The 14,313-nt window shown below is 50.6% G+C and overlaps 1 protein-coding gene across 1 annotated transcript; it reads left to right on the top strand.

The window, feature by feature from the left end:
* Positions 1–6,934: 6,934 nt before the first annotated feature.
* On the top strand, positions 6,935–12,440 carry OTOP3 (otopetrin 3). Its single transcript, XM_027691755.1, has 6 exons — positions 6,935–7,319; positions 8,386–8,522; positions 9,255–9,313; positions 9,863–9,981; positions 10,614–11,536; positions 12,270–12,440. The coding sequence occupies exons 1-6, from the start codon at positions 6,935–6,937 to the stop codon at positions 12,438–12,440; spliced, it is 1,794 nt and encodes a 597-aa protein (XP_027547556.1).
* Positions 12,441–14,313: the final 1,873 nt, after the last annotated feature.

Here is a 14,313-nt window from a genome sequence, read left to right as displayed (position 1 = left end):
CTGGGGCCCTGACACAGGTTCCTGGGTGCCTGCAGCCCTCCATGAACCACTGTATGATTGAGGGGGCTTTCAGAGCAGGAATCCTGGGCTGCAGGAAGTTGAAATGGGCCCCTCTGCTGTACCCAGCACCCAAGAAGAGCCTCAGAAAGCCCACGCTGCCAGGTCAGGAGGGTGATGCCAAAATGGCACAGCTGAGCTCTGTCTGCACCCTGAGACATGAGGGTTTAACTGTTCCAATAAAGGGTTTATTGTTCCATCAGAGTTTATCATTCCAACAAAAAACACTGCAGAGGTGGCAGTAATCATCAAGCCCTCTCCTACGGACGTGTGTTCGTCTGCCAGAGGGAAAACAATAAATGGAAATCGTGGTACTTGAAACGGAGTGGTGCAATTTTCCACCTGACAGGCCAAGCTGACGCGTTTCAAACCACCTTCCCCTCCAAACCCCGATCATCAAACCAGCAGGGACCAGTGCCTCTGGCTGGTCTGACACCAGTGTACCTGCCTGCCAGCAGCCTTTCCGTGGGGTGGGTAGAAGAGGGGGTAAACCCCAATTCCCCTGCCCCCAGAGGGTTGCACCGATCCAGCATCTCCGGGTGGGACAATTCTTCCCGTGACCAGCCCAGAGGTCTCTCCCAGCCCCACCGGCGCTGGAAAGGCCTGGTTCTATTTTTACCATTGATCTGGTAAAGATAAAATCTCTCTCTAGAAACTTCACCTTTCATAAAACAAAAGCCTTATTATTCTGTGGCTCCCACAGCTGAAATTAAGTCAGAAAAGAGACGCAAACGGCGCACAGACGTCAGTCCCACGTACAGCCCAACACATTGTCTGAGCCCAAGCTGCTGAGCTCACACGGGGGAAAAAAACACTTTTAATCACCTACTCTCTTCCTGGGGGGCACACCAGGTTTCCTCCTACATACTCTTCCTGGTGCCTGGCCCCAGGTTCCCAGGGATGGGTGCACTGGGTCAAGCAGGGCAGACTTTGAACTGCTCTATTCTCCTGGACAGGGGCTGTAGGGGCACTTCTGGGGCTAAATAAACTCAGGATATGTGTATGGAGAACTCCCAGACAGCCCAAGCAGCACTGGTAGAAGCAATAGTCCAAAATCAACTGCTCCAGGGTGATGGGTCAGCTGGAACACACAAAATCCAACCACAAACAATCATATTGGGGTAAACCAAAATGCTCTGGGGACAGCACAAGCTCTGCAAGGATCCCTGGCTAACCTGAGGCATCTCCAGGCTGCAAGTGTGGGGGTGGCAGAGTTTCCAGCCAAGGGCTGAGTTCTTCTTCTGCCCTCCAGCCACAAAAACGCATCTTGGGACAGGCAGTAGACTGGGAAACAGACAGTGAATCCTATCTATATACCCAGAAAAGGGGTATATAGATATAGGGGGATAGAGATAGATAGATAGATAGATAGATAGATAGATAGATAGACAGACAGACAGACAGACAGAGGGAAAGTCAGAACACACAAGTCCAAAAAACAAAAAAGAAAAAACCCAAAGCCTAAGAATCCAAACCCTAAGAAAACTCCAGTGTAAACCCTCTTGTGTGCTCAAGGATCGTCTTCTAGAAGGGATCAGATCATGGCCAGTTAATGTGCAAAGGGATGTGCTCCAAGACTGATGGAGAATCAGCCAAACATCCCTGGGCAACTCCTCAGCACAGCCAGTATCCCAGGCATGTCCTCCAAACCCAGGTACACTCCTGGAGCAGGCACTGTCACATCCTAACTGCATGGATCCATGCCCTTCCCTGGGACTCTGCACTCCAGGTGAGGCATCACTGCCCCCTTCCCTTCAGACCTGGGACGCAGCTCCTCACAGCTCAGTTAGAGAGCGGGATGTCTCTCCCTGATGGAGAGTTTGTGGAGGGGAAGAACACCCCGAACACAGAGTACCTGAGTAACACAAAGGGATCCCACTTGGTCCTTTGTACACGTCCTTGTGACAGATCCCTGTGGAAAAGCACTGCTGGTAGATCTTCCGTGCCTGGAAGGAGGGAAACTGAGGCATGGAAGCTGGGTGAACAGAAAGGCTTTGTCAGAGCAGAGAATGAGGCTTGGCCCCGAGGCCACCAGCAGCATCCTGCTGACTGCTCCTGCCATTGCATCATTATGGAGCAGAGATCCCATCCAGAGCAGGGGATGGGAAATGGGATAGTGATGTGCCTCAGGGTGACTGTTTAAATGGCAGTCACTGCAAATGAAGAGCTACAGAAAGCAAAGGGCTGTCCTGGGGCTCTCATGTCTTGCCAGGGGCTTCCAGTCTCACTGGCCTTGGTATAAAATCTACCTTGGCCTCCCAGGGATCTGAGGACCAGCTGTGCCACAGGGCTTTGGTGGAGACATGAACCAGTAAAAGTCACTCCTCAGGGGATACCAGGGTTAAGAGCTCAGCTCTGGTCAAACTTAGGGAGCCCCAGTCCCAGGACTTGAGACACTGTGTGAGGGTCTAAAAGGTCCTGATTCAGATCCTGACCTGAGGCACATAGGGCCAGAGCCAGCAAGGGAGAGCAGCAAGAAGGAGAAGAGACAGAGCAGGAGATCAGAAATCACTACTCAGAAAAGGGAAGGCCACAGCCAGGGCCAGAACTGAGGTATCATCCCACTGCTCCGCTTCTTAATCATCTGTTATTTCAGGGCGAGATTTGTTTTATTAGAGAAAGAAAAAATAACAATACACCTTTATATCTGGGTGATTTTCCCTGAGGTGTGTCAGGGACAGGGGAGGAATCCAAGATAATTATTATCTGTCAGTGCAGCAGATGGAAAGTGGATGGATTGAGAAGGTCACAAGGCTGGAAACGAGGGATGGGATTGCAGCACAAGGCAAGGTGCAGCCTGTGAGCAGGGTCAGGCTGTGCCGAGAGCCAGGGCAGGAGGAGGCACTTCCCAGGGAAAAAGGAGGTGGCAGGAGGTTGAAGGGACCTTCACCAAGGGCCAGCAGGAAAACACAGAGCCACGCTTACGAGTGGAGCCAGCACACACCCACAGAGCCCATCAGAGGGGACGGAGGGAACGGAGCCGGGGCAGTGCAGCACAGCTCCCCCTCACCCGTTTTGGATGAGGCTGCTCTCTGCAGTCACCCCAGAAGTCTCTCACTCACCACCTCCACAGGAGACGTCACCGACGGTTATCGGCGGCGAAGGAAGGGCGTGGGCTGGCCGGGGAGATGTGAGGGCACGGCCTTCCTCGGGTGGCCTTTGGGCAAACACAGCGGCTGGGCACCCACCTCCTTCCTCCCGGGTCCTGTTTACAGATCCGCTTGGCCCAGCCTGGGTGTTAGGACTGCTAAGTGCACAGATAACACCATTAATAAGCACACACTGGTGATAGCAGAGGGGCAAACATCACTCCTAATGTTTGCCAGCTTTCTCCCAGCCTCTGAGTAAAGGCAGCTTCTCCAGGGGAGTGATTTCTGCCATCGATCCAGTTGGTTCGACTCATCCTCTCCCTCCCTGTCCCTCTCCTGCACACTTGCTTACTTAATGACTTGGTTAAACTTTTGTCAATACTTTCCAATTAAACAGCTGCTACTCTTCAAAATAAAGACATAATTAGGAGGATTAACCAGTCTCCCAGGGCTTTACAATCCCTCTGTGTCCAGTTTTAGCTCCAAGGCCAGGATAAGGTAAGTCAGGCTAGGAAGGATGCCTCATCTCTGCAGCACAGATGCACAGTGACATTGGAAAAGCCACTGGGGCCAAGCAGGCACTAACGTTTTATTTCAGGCCCATCTCAGAAGGAAAAAAGCTCCAATTTCACCCAACCTTAAGGATACATTCCAGACTCCTGGCCTCCATTTCCCAGTTCTGCATGGTCACCCCAATTTAGGACCACAACACTGAAAAATAGCAGGTTTGTTAATGTCTTGTACAGAAATCACTGGTTTTGGTCAACAAAGAGACCACCAAATAGCTTTTGGGAGGTTCCAGTTCCATGCTGAGCTCTAGAACAGAGTCCAGAGGAGAGCCAGGCACCTGAAAGATCTCGATTGCACTCAGGGCATCCCAGAACATGAAAGCAAGAGAGCAAAGACATCCAAGCAAATTGTCCAAGCAGGCTGTGAGATTCTAGTGCTTTGGGGGAAGGCAGAGCAAATCTAGCCTTGGTTACTCATGAACACCTGTCCGGGTCAGAGTTCTCAGACTCCACCACAGCAGTGCAAGGGTTTGTCAGACATTAAACATGACCCTGTTGCTGGCAGACATCAAACAATGGCTGCACCAGCACACAGTGGGTGTTCTTACCCAGGAAAAATGGGCCCCTTTCACTCTTGTTTTCCACCCCTTTCGTCACATCCCCACACACGATAACCTGTGCTCCCTCACCCACTCCTACCCCTCTAATCAGCTCCTTGGGAAGTGTTGCAGGGCTCTGAACTCCCAAATCACGTGTTTGCCAGCTGTAAGGACCTCAGGGCTGGGGGGTTCATCCTGGGACACACCTTTCCATGGAAAGGTCCATGCCCTCCTGATGGACCCTCTAGACTCACCAGCTCAGCCAGAAATACTGAGTTCCTGTTGCCAGCCACATAACCAGGAGGATCAGCTCAGCACAGTCCCAAGACAGAATCAGTTTGCCCTACAACAGGAGAAGGATCAGGACCAGAAGAGATTGGACCTAAAGCATCCCCAACCTGCATGGCTGAGCCTGTGGTGTTGGCACATGAGGGTCCCGATCTGAAATGAGCATTGATAGGTGATAGCTGTCACCCCCAAAAGCAGCACCTTTCTGCCAGAAGTGCATCAGTGGTGTCATCCCTGCACCTGGGCTGGACTTGCTTTTTGGATCGGTTTGGGTATCTGTGCCCTGGATAAAAGCACAAAAGAGTGGTACAGTTGAGAAAAACAGTCTCAGGGTCTACCTAAAAACAAGGGAGTGGGAACTCAAGTGGATTTTGGCCAAAGCAGTGTGGGTAAGCACTCCCAGCACAAGCCTGTGCCAGGAGATTAGTTCTGCACCTGCCTGAGCCATGGCACAAATTAGTCACCGCTGCTTGTGGTTTTACCAGTTGGCACATCCTGCGCCGAGGCCGTTGACATGGGGCAACCCAGCAGGTGTATAAAGGAGCTGATCCCCATTGGCTGCCCGTGGCAGATGTGAGAGCTTCTCACTGAGTAATTAATGTAATGACAATAATAGACCCAAAGTAAACAGGGTGGGAAAAAAAATAAATCAATGGGCTGGGAGCAGAGGCCGCACTCAGTGAGGAGCAGCCCTGACAGCTCCTGTCTGCACCCGGGACATTGGAGACTCCTGTGTATTCCAGTGCCGCTCCAGCCACTGGTGTGAGATTGGCTGCGTCCGAGGCTGTGCCAGCACTGGATCACTCTCAGCAGGCAGCAGGAGGCTGCAGGCAGGTAAGGGCTGGGTTTGGCTGTCCCACACAGCTGTGGGGGCAAGGGGTTGGGTCCATCGCTCTGTGCAGCCTTGTCTGGGCACTTGGGTACCTCCTGGTGCAGCCTGGATGAGTTTCCACCTGATCCTGCTGATTTTACGACCCCTCCCCTCCCTCCAGAGGAGTTATGGCCCTAGGAGAGGGGAGAGAAATTACTCCTGTGCTACTAAGTTGGGAGAGTTTTGGAGGCAAATGGGGAAGATTTTAGGATCAATCTCTGCTAACAGAAGTACGAAGGACCTCAGGGCTTGGGGTTCATCCTAGGACACACACATAAGTCCTCTCCTTCCATGGAGAGGTCCATCCTCTCCTGATTGACCCTCTAAACTCACCAACTCAGACAGAAATGCTGAATCCATGCTGCCAGTCACAGAACTTGCAGGTTCAGTTCCTCACAGAGTCCCAAGGGCAAGGGCAGGCAGAGCACCTCAGCACACATGCAAAAGAAGAGGGAAACACTAAATTTCAATCCCTTTTCAAACAATTTCTCCCCCAAACCTACATGGAATGTTTCAGGTTCCTCCCCAGCTCAAGTACATCTCAAGGAGCTGCTTTCACTCCAGTCACCTCCCACTGCAGACAGAGTCAATCCCTGGAGTGAAAGCACCTTTCCATGTATTGAATTCATAGAGAGGCTGATTTTGCCCAGTTGCTGTATGTGAGCAAAGAGGTTTCTCTCTCATAAGCAGTACAGTCCTACAAAGATTTTCCTAGAAGCTGGATGGAAAAGCTCCCAGGCTCAGGATGTCTGCCTGAGCCAATCCCTCACTCCTCTGTGTCAGTGTGCTCATAGCCCTGTGCTGCAAGTAGAATAAGAAAGAAAACTGGGTATTAAATGTGTCCTAATGTCAGCCCATGTGGGTGGGAGGTTGTATCTTTTCCCAGCAGCTTAAATCAAACCTTACAGACTCTCTATTTTTTCTCTCCAGCTCTGTCACAATTTGCGTGACCATTGGGGGACTGTGGTGCAACTCTCAAAACCCAAAACCACAAGGAAGAGATTGGACACATCAACTGAAAATCAAACAGCTCTGAACTTTAGAGCAGGTCTGAGCGTGCTTTGTATTTCCACTTAATCCTTACGGCAATAAAGGGAAAGGAGAGAACCTGAATCTGGGGCTGTGTGTGGAGAAGGTGTGAAAGGTGAGGGTGGGAACTGTTTGAGCACCACTGGTCCCAACAGCTCCAAGTACTGGTGGGGCAGAGCAGCAACATCAAACACCCATTTTAATGCAGGTGTCTCTGGAGAGGTTTAGAGATTTTGGCAGAAGGGCCTTTCCCCAGTGCCCTGCAATGACTGTCCATCAGGAAATTTTTAATGCCTAACCTGGGCTAAACACCAACCTCTTTTTCCCCTTCATCCAGCTTCTGGAGAGGGAAGGAAAAGCTGCAAAGCAAGGAAAGGAGGTCACCACACAAGTAGATCTCACAGCAGAGCACACAACCTCTCATCTCAGCATGTCCCCCCTCTAAACCTCCCCTTTTTCCACCGCAGCAGGTGACCCCCAGGCAGAGGAGCCATGCCTGGCAAACAAGCCTCCAGGCCCTGCCCTCACTGCAAGAGCGGGTCAGCATCTGCCCCAACAGACACCTCCAAGATCCACTATGAGAAGTTCTGGCTGTACCGCCACTGCTCCTCGGTGCAGCAGAGGGACAGGCAAGCCCAGAAGGCTGGGCAGCTCTTCTCGGGGCTGCTGGCCATGAACGTCGTGTTTCTGGGCAGCGCCTTCATCAGCAGCATGATCTTCAACCGCGTGGCCATCACGCTGGGAGATGTCTGGATCCTCATGTCCATCCTCAAGGTCTTGTGCCTGTTCTGGATTATCTACTACCTGCTGGGCACCAGCCGGCAGCCGCACGCTGTGCTGTACCGGGATTCCCACGCTGGGGCCATCTGGATCAGGGGTAAGGTCTGCTTTTATTTCTCATCTCATGCCTTCTGCCCAGGGCTTGGAAGATACAGAAATTCTTCCCCCACTATTAGAAGAGCTATAGGATATGTAGTTAGGGCACTGGGATTCTCCCAGTGCCCTGTCAGGCTGGGGGAAGGCAGGGGCACAGTGTGTGCCACAGAAAGGAGCCAGAGCAGCCAGGAAAGCCTGGGATGGGGCTTCCCTTCAGCCTCCAGTCCAGCTTCACTCTGTGGTCCCTTCCCTAAGAACAATCCAGGCATATCCCACCTACAGCCCTGCAACTAAGCACTGTGGGAAAGACATAGGAAAGGTTTTAGGCAGGAGCACTTTGCAAAGCCAGAGGAGAATCACCATATTTACCCTCCAAGAGCGTCAGCAGCCCCGTGCCACCCTTGTCCTTGTTTAACATCACACCAGCCTCGTTTCCAGGGAAGGATTCCTGCCCAGTGAGTCAAGCCTTCCTGGGAGACTTCCCACCAGTATTTACCCCACTTTGAGAAATCACATTTCTCCAAGCAGTCCTGCCTTTGGTCTATTACTGGGTTCTTAATTAGGCATGGTCTTGTTAACTAAGCATGGAGAATTGAAGGGAAGAAAGCTGCAAGGTACTTGAGTACCTAAAGCTGCAGAGAGATGTCCAAGGCAAAAGGGAGAAACACTTGAAGTGTCCCAACTCCTGCAGACTGTGCTGCCACAAGCCTGAACAGACCTCTGCTCATCTCAGGTTTCCTCCACAAGGCAGAAAGCATCACCCACCATTAGCTTGCCTCTGTCACTCCAGATTGCACAGCAAAGCCCCAAAACTCCTGTTTCCACCTTGTATCCAAACACAAGAAAATAGTTTGCACTGTCCAAACACTTTATACCAGTCAAAGCACACAACCAGCTTCAGGAATCAGGCTCTCCTTTGTCTCCTTCTCTCAAAATCATGAGAATTCCAGGCGGGAATGCTTCCAGCTCCACACAAACCCAAGAAGCACATCTCCAGTCCCCAGCTGAGCCCAGATGCTCCACAGGCATGTCTTTGTTTATTTACTGGTGCTTTGCTGTTTGCCCAGGGTCAGTGCTGCTGTTCGGCAGTTGCAGCGTCCTCCTGAGCGTGTTTCAGATCGGCTACAGCACAATGCTCATCCACTGCAAATCCAAGGTGGAAATTGTGTTCCCCAGCATTGAAATCGTTTTTGTTTGCACCCAGGTACTGCATGTTACTCTTCTAGAAGCTTACCTATTCTCTCTGTCCAATTCCTGGGAGCCCAAGGGGTGGGGGGAAGTGAGGAGACTTTGGAAAGTGGGTGCAACGAGGCATTGCCATGAGCATTGAAGGTATTAAAGTATCACGTGCCACTTCAAATGCTATCTGCACTCCTTGTGCAGCACATTGAGAGACACAGGAGTAAGATTCAGAAAGAAATTACCCAAGAGATACCTGACATACCTTAGAATCCAGAGGAATTTGCTTTGAATCAAAGTAGGGAAAGAGGAGAGAGAATTTCAGATTTTGCCAGAGATGTGTTTGCAGCAGTCTGAGCCCCAGCCTCTCTCTGTATTTTGCCAAAAATCCTTTGCACACAAAGATATCTCACACCATTTGCACCTTTTACCTCAATACCAACCCTCTTCTTTCCAGACCCAAAGCCATATTTGAAAAATAAACTAGTTCCCACCTCAACAGCAAATGCCCACGTGTACAGGGCAGAGGTCCAGGAGGTACATTCGGTGCAGGCACACACATGCTGCCCTCACCCAAGGATTCCAGCACTGCCTCAGCACTGAGATGCAGGTGCCCACATGTCCCTGCACCCTTGCACAGAGGCAGGTTTGCTCCCACCTGGACCTGCACCTTCTTGTCTACCTGTCCCTTTCCACCACATGTGCAGCCAGCTGCCAACTGCACCCTGCTCACATCACTATTGTTACCCATTTGCAGGCTTATTTTCTGTGGCATCACTCTAAGGACTGCATTCAAGTCCAGCACAACTTCACCAGGTAAAAGAAGGGGAGAAAAGCTGCCTTCTACTGCTCTAAAGAAACTTTTCCTTTTTGGCTGTGATCTCTGTTATTACTCCTTGTTCCTGCTAGGACTGTTTTGACCAGACCCATCCTCCCTCCACTCACCTGGGCTCACCAAATCCCTTCAGTTTTCCCTTGTGCCTTGGACTGCCACAAAGCTCATTCCTTCCTCCCAAATGTTTTCCTGCCTGCCTGTCTCAGGGACCAGTTCATAGAGGGTGGAGGATGAGGCGTGGTGGTCTCCCCATTCCTATCGCTGGGAGATGCCTCAGCCTAGGCCAGTTTCACCAGTGAGCCAGGCACTGCCTGCCCTGCTCCCTTGGAAACAACCAAATGGGAATGTATCCAGCCATGTCTGTGTGTGTAAAGTCACGCCCCAATGGCCGCAGGCAGAGCAGGCACCGACACACACGATATTTGCACCAATCTGTGCGTGGGTCAGCAAGAAGCAAAAGGCAGCACCACATGGCAGGTAGACACTCAGGGTGTGAATTATCTCCACTAAGTGCCTGTCTCCCCTCCCAGGTGTGGTCTGATGCTGACCATAGCCACCAACCTCCTCCTGTGGCTCCTGGCCGTGACCAACGACAACCTCCATGAGGAGATGGAGTCTCAGCTCCGTGAGGTGGAGCGGCGGTTTGAAGGCAAGGCTCCTTTTTCACACCCCCATTTGTGTCAGGCTGACACAGATGACTTCCAGAATTCTGAACAATTCTTGATCTCAGCGATTCAGATATCACCAGTTCTCCCAAATGCTGAACTTTCATATTATTGGAGATTGTTTCAAGGACATGGGCTGTAAGGGGAGAACATCTTCACCTGGAGGAAGGGGATCTGCTAAGAAACCATGGAACTGAGGGGCTAGGAAAGGAAAAGCCCACCATAAATTAGCATTTTTGCTCATTTTACCTGTTAACTGCAAGCACAAGATTGTCAGAATAGAAGAGGCTCATGTAATTGCAGTGCTCTTCTTTCTGAGGATATAGGGGAAGAAAAGGGGAGACTTATATTCCAAGGGTAGAGATAGAGGTGTTTTCACTGTGAAGGAAGAGATGTCTCTCACCCAGCACCATAGGTGGGAAAAGACCTTTGCTAAACCTGTTATTCTGAATCCTCACAGCCATGAGGACTGAGCAGTAGTCACTTAACTTCCTACTGACCACTGTTCAAAGTACAGAAATAGATGTTGTGTCTGCACACAAGAAACTCCCAAAGATAGCCATGAAATCCAGGCCATGTCCCTCTTAATTGTTGCCTTCCTCTTCCCATGCTCCAGGCAACGAGACTGCCTCATGCACATGCCCAGACACGACCATCTGCAAAGTCTTCCAGAAGGGCTACATCCTGCTCTACCCCTTCAACACCGAGTACTGCCTCGTCTGCTGCTCTGTGCTCTACGTCATGTGGAAGAACGTGGGAAGACACATCAGCCACCACGTCCCTCACACCAAGCCCAAGTTCAAGTTCCAGGGGGTGGTCTTTGGGCCACTGCTGGGCGCCACTGCTGTGATCATCGGGATCTGCGTCTTCATGATGTACCAGATCCAGGCCACCAGCTTGGTCCCCAGCCGCCAGGTCTTTGTGATATATTATTCCTACTACATTGTGCTCCTGCCCCTGATGAGTGTGGGCGCAGTGATTGGGACAGTCATCCACGCCCTGGAAAAAAAGGAGCTGGACACACTCAAGAACCCAACCCGCAGCCTGGACGTGATCCTGTTGATGGGGGCAGCCCTTGGCCAAATCGGCATGTGCTACTTCTCCATTGTGGCCCTTGTGGCCTCTGACCCCAGTGACCTGTTGAACAGCCTCATCCTGTCCTATTCTCTCCTCCTCATCTTCCAGAACATCACCCAGAATGTCTTCATCATTGATGGGCTCCACCGGCAGCGCTTTGTAGCCACAGATGAGGCCAAACACACCGGCCCCACTGGGCAGCACGTGATGGCTGTAGAACCACCTGGGGAAGAGGAAACCACAACAAGCAGCGAAGAGGAGCACACCCAGACACTCCCCAGCAAGGAGGAAGATATTAAAGAAGAGCAGAACCGTGAAGACCAGAGACGGATGAGCGTGCTGGAGCTGGGACAGGAGCTCCGGAAAGCTTCCCTGTCCTACATCCATAGCTACTCTCACCTGAGCTGGAAGAGAAGAGCATTGAGGGAGATCTCCTTCTTCTTGGTTTTGTGCAACATCATAGTAAGTGTTGTGCTCTTTCCTATGTCACAGCCTGGCCGAGCCATGATGACCTGACACAGACATGCTCTCCTTGTCTTTCTCTTGGGCCACTAATTCAAGCAAAAACCTTTTCCCACCAAGTTTCAACCTTCTGGTGAGGCCAGTCATGACAGGTTTTGCTGTTAATGCCCCAGTCTCATAATTAGAAGGTGTCTCTTTTAACCTCAGAGTTTGGGGAGGCTGGGTTTCCCGGGTACAGGAAGGTGACAGCTAATAAATCCTTTGTCTCCTAAATTTTAGTCTTGGAAAAAAAACCATTAGGCTCATTAAGGGTGTTTCATGAGAAAGGTGGAGAAATGTGAGGCAGCAGCAGTAAGTCTTTGTAAACATGAGTCTTCAGGCTTGAAACTCACCCAATAAAGTACACTGTGCTCTGGGATCTTAAATCAACACTGCAGCCTTAATCCAGTGGAAACAAATTGCCCAAGGAAACAGTGAAACCCTGTAGGAAGATGCAGCAGGCTGGGGTAGAATGAGGCTGTCTTTAGGTTTCCAGGAATTTGACAGGATTTGACTTATAGCAAGGAGTCAGTAGCATAACTAAGGGATTTTCCTTCTTCTCCCTGGCAAGGAGATTCCTCTGATACTCCTGAAATACTCCTACAACCACTTGAGCCAGTGCTGAGATCAGGGCGCAAGTAGGGGACAGTTTGTCATGCTCTGACTTGTGTTTCTTTTCCTCCCACCTCTCCAGCTGTGGGTCATGCCCACATTTGGAGCTCATCCCGTCTTCGAGAATGGACTGGAGAGGTCATTTTACGGCTACTCCACCTGGTTTGTGATCGTGAACTTTGGGCTCCCCCTGGGTGTGTTCTACCGCATGCACTCGGTCGGGGGGCTCCTGGAGGTCTATGTCACAGCCTGAACCAAGCTGGCCCCCCACCCCAGAGGCTGGGAAGGATCAGTGATGCTGAACAAATGTGCAGAAAGCAGCAGATATGCATATGGAAGCTTTTAAGATTCTTCCCTCTGGCTTCTGCTTTGAATTCTCCTTGCACACCATCTCTGTGAGTTTCAGAAGAGGAGGTTGTTTTATATTATCTTTTTTCTCCGTAGAGAAGAGACTCACAGCCCATAAACAAACTCTCACTACTCTAAGGACCTTGCATGCAGTCAGCAGTCTGCCAGTGGATGCTGTATGGCAGCAAGTGGGACTTTATCAGCTCCTATTGAGATCTTCCAGATAAAAGAAGGCAAGAGCAGCCTTCAACAAAAGCAACAAAGACTGACCTACACTCCAGAGAACTCCAAAATCCACAGTCAGAGGTTGCCAGCCCCACCACTGCTCACCAACCCACCATCCTGCAGCACAAAGAGACTGATCAGCCACACCAGAAGCACCTACAGCCACAGTCATTCAGAAACGAACCAAAAGTACACTTTTTATGTGTAATTTTCAAAAAGAAGCTTGGAGTTGCTTTAATGGTCAGAACAGGCACTATTTCTGTTTGCTACTGTTGCTGACATCTGACACATCAACTTGTGCCAGTCCTGTGGGACCCAGCCCCACTGGAGTGCCAAGCTCCTGCAGCCCTCAGTGCTGATGGGCAGGAGAGGCCTTCACACCTGCACCAGTTCAGTGCATCATTTCCCACCAAAAACAGAAGCAATAACATGACCTTGCCTTACTGAGAATAAACACTACTTCTCTTTACAGGACCCCCAGAGCCTCAAGGAGCAACACTCTGGGTGATCTTTACTGATCTTTACTTACCATGGATGGGGTTATCTCTGCTGTGGACCAGCCAAGGTCCCACCCCTGCACACAGGGCTGGTTCAAAAGTGAGCTACTGCCAAATCCACTGTGAATCCCTCCCCACCTCCAACACTTCATCCCTCACTGCTGCTTTGCACATCCACAAACATCTCCCAAGATCTCTGTGCACAAGGGAACTGGGCTGCACAGCGGGGTGCCTGATCAAAGACCCCTTAGAATGTAGGGGATGCTTGCTTTGAAGGCATGTGGGAGAGCAAGGGGCTTGTGACTATGGGTCTCAAATACAGAGCCTGATGAATGGAAATAAAGGAGATTGAGTTTTCACGTGTGTCTTGTGAAATCCCTGGGTCTGCTCTGCACTCACCAAAGAACAGGGTCGAAAGTCAACTGAATTAAACCAGTCTTGTGTTCAGAGGTTGGATGGGACCATGAGCAACGTGGTCCAGTGGAAAGTGTCCCTGACAACGGCAGGGGGTGGAACGAGACAAGCTTTAAGGTCCCTTCCAACCCAAAATATTCTGTGATTCTGAGATTTAAGAGCAGGCCTGTTCTACCATCAATCAAAACCTTTCATGGCCCTTACCCAAGGCCAAAGCAGCATGGAACAAAAGTCATCCTCATTATAGCTTCTGTTCCTCTGTAAATCAATCCCAGAAGCAGTGTGGGTTTAGGATCAGAGCCTATTTTTTTGTGATTCCCTAGAAAAACAAGGTCTCCCAAGACAGTAACAGTGATGAGAAGTAGAATTAGAATTAGGATTCAGCATTTGGGCTGTGATAGCACCTCTCTGTGAAACTCTGAGACTGACTGCATGAGCATGAACTTTGCCCAATAAGTGTTTGTATTTGGGCCCATGTCAACAGAAATATGTCATGAGAAATTACAGCTGGATAAATTAGGCTTCAATAAAGTTAATTATTATTCTCATGTCAGTGTTTGTACCGCAAGATCCACAGGAGACACATGCTAAGGTCTGACCTCAATGATGGCACTTCATGGGCAAACCCATGACCTGGATTTT

The sequence above is a fragment of the Neopelma chrysocephalum genome, unplaced genomic scaffold (assembly GCF_003984885.1).
Source record: "Neopelma chrysocephalum unplaced genomic scaffold, ASM398488v2 Primary Assembly neopelma1_84, whole genome shotgun sequence".
NCBI classification, from domain to species: Eukaryota; Metazoa; Chordata; class Aves; order Passeriformes; family Pipridae; genus Neopelma; species Neopelma chrysocephalum.
Note: the sequence above shows the minus strand (reverse complement) of the source record. Positions and strands in the feature narration are given on the sequence as shown.

Excerpts from the sequence above, each read along its gene's own strand:
- OTOP3 (XM_027691755.1), top strand. The coding sequence starts at position 6,935 with ATGCCTGGCAAACAAGCCTCCAGGCCCTGCCCTCACTGCAAGAGCGGG. Across the intron at positions 9,982-10,613 it reads GGTGGAGCGGCGGTTTGAAG|GCAACGAGACTGCCTCATGC; the intron begins GCAAGGCTCCTT and ends CCCATGCTCCAG. Across the intron at positions 11,537-12,269 it reads TGGTTTTGTGCAACATCATA|CTGTGGGTCATGCCCACATT; the intron begins GTAAGTGTTGTG and ends CCACCTCTCCAG.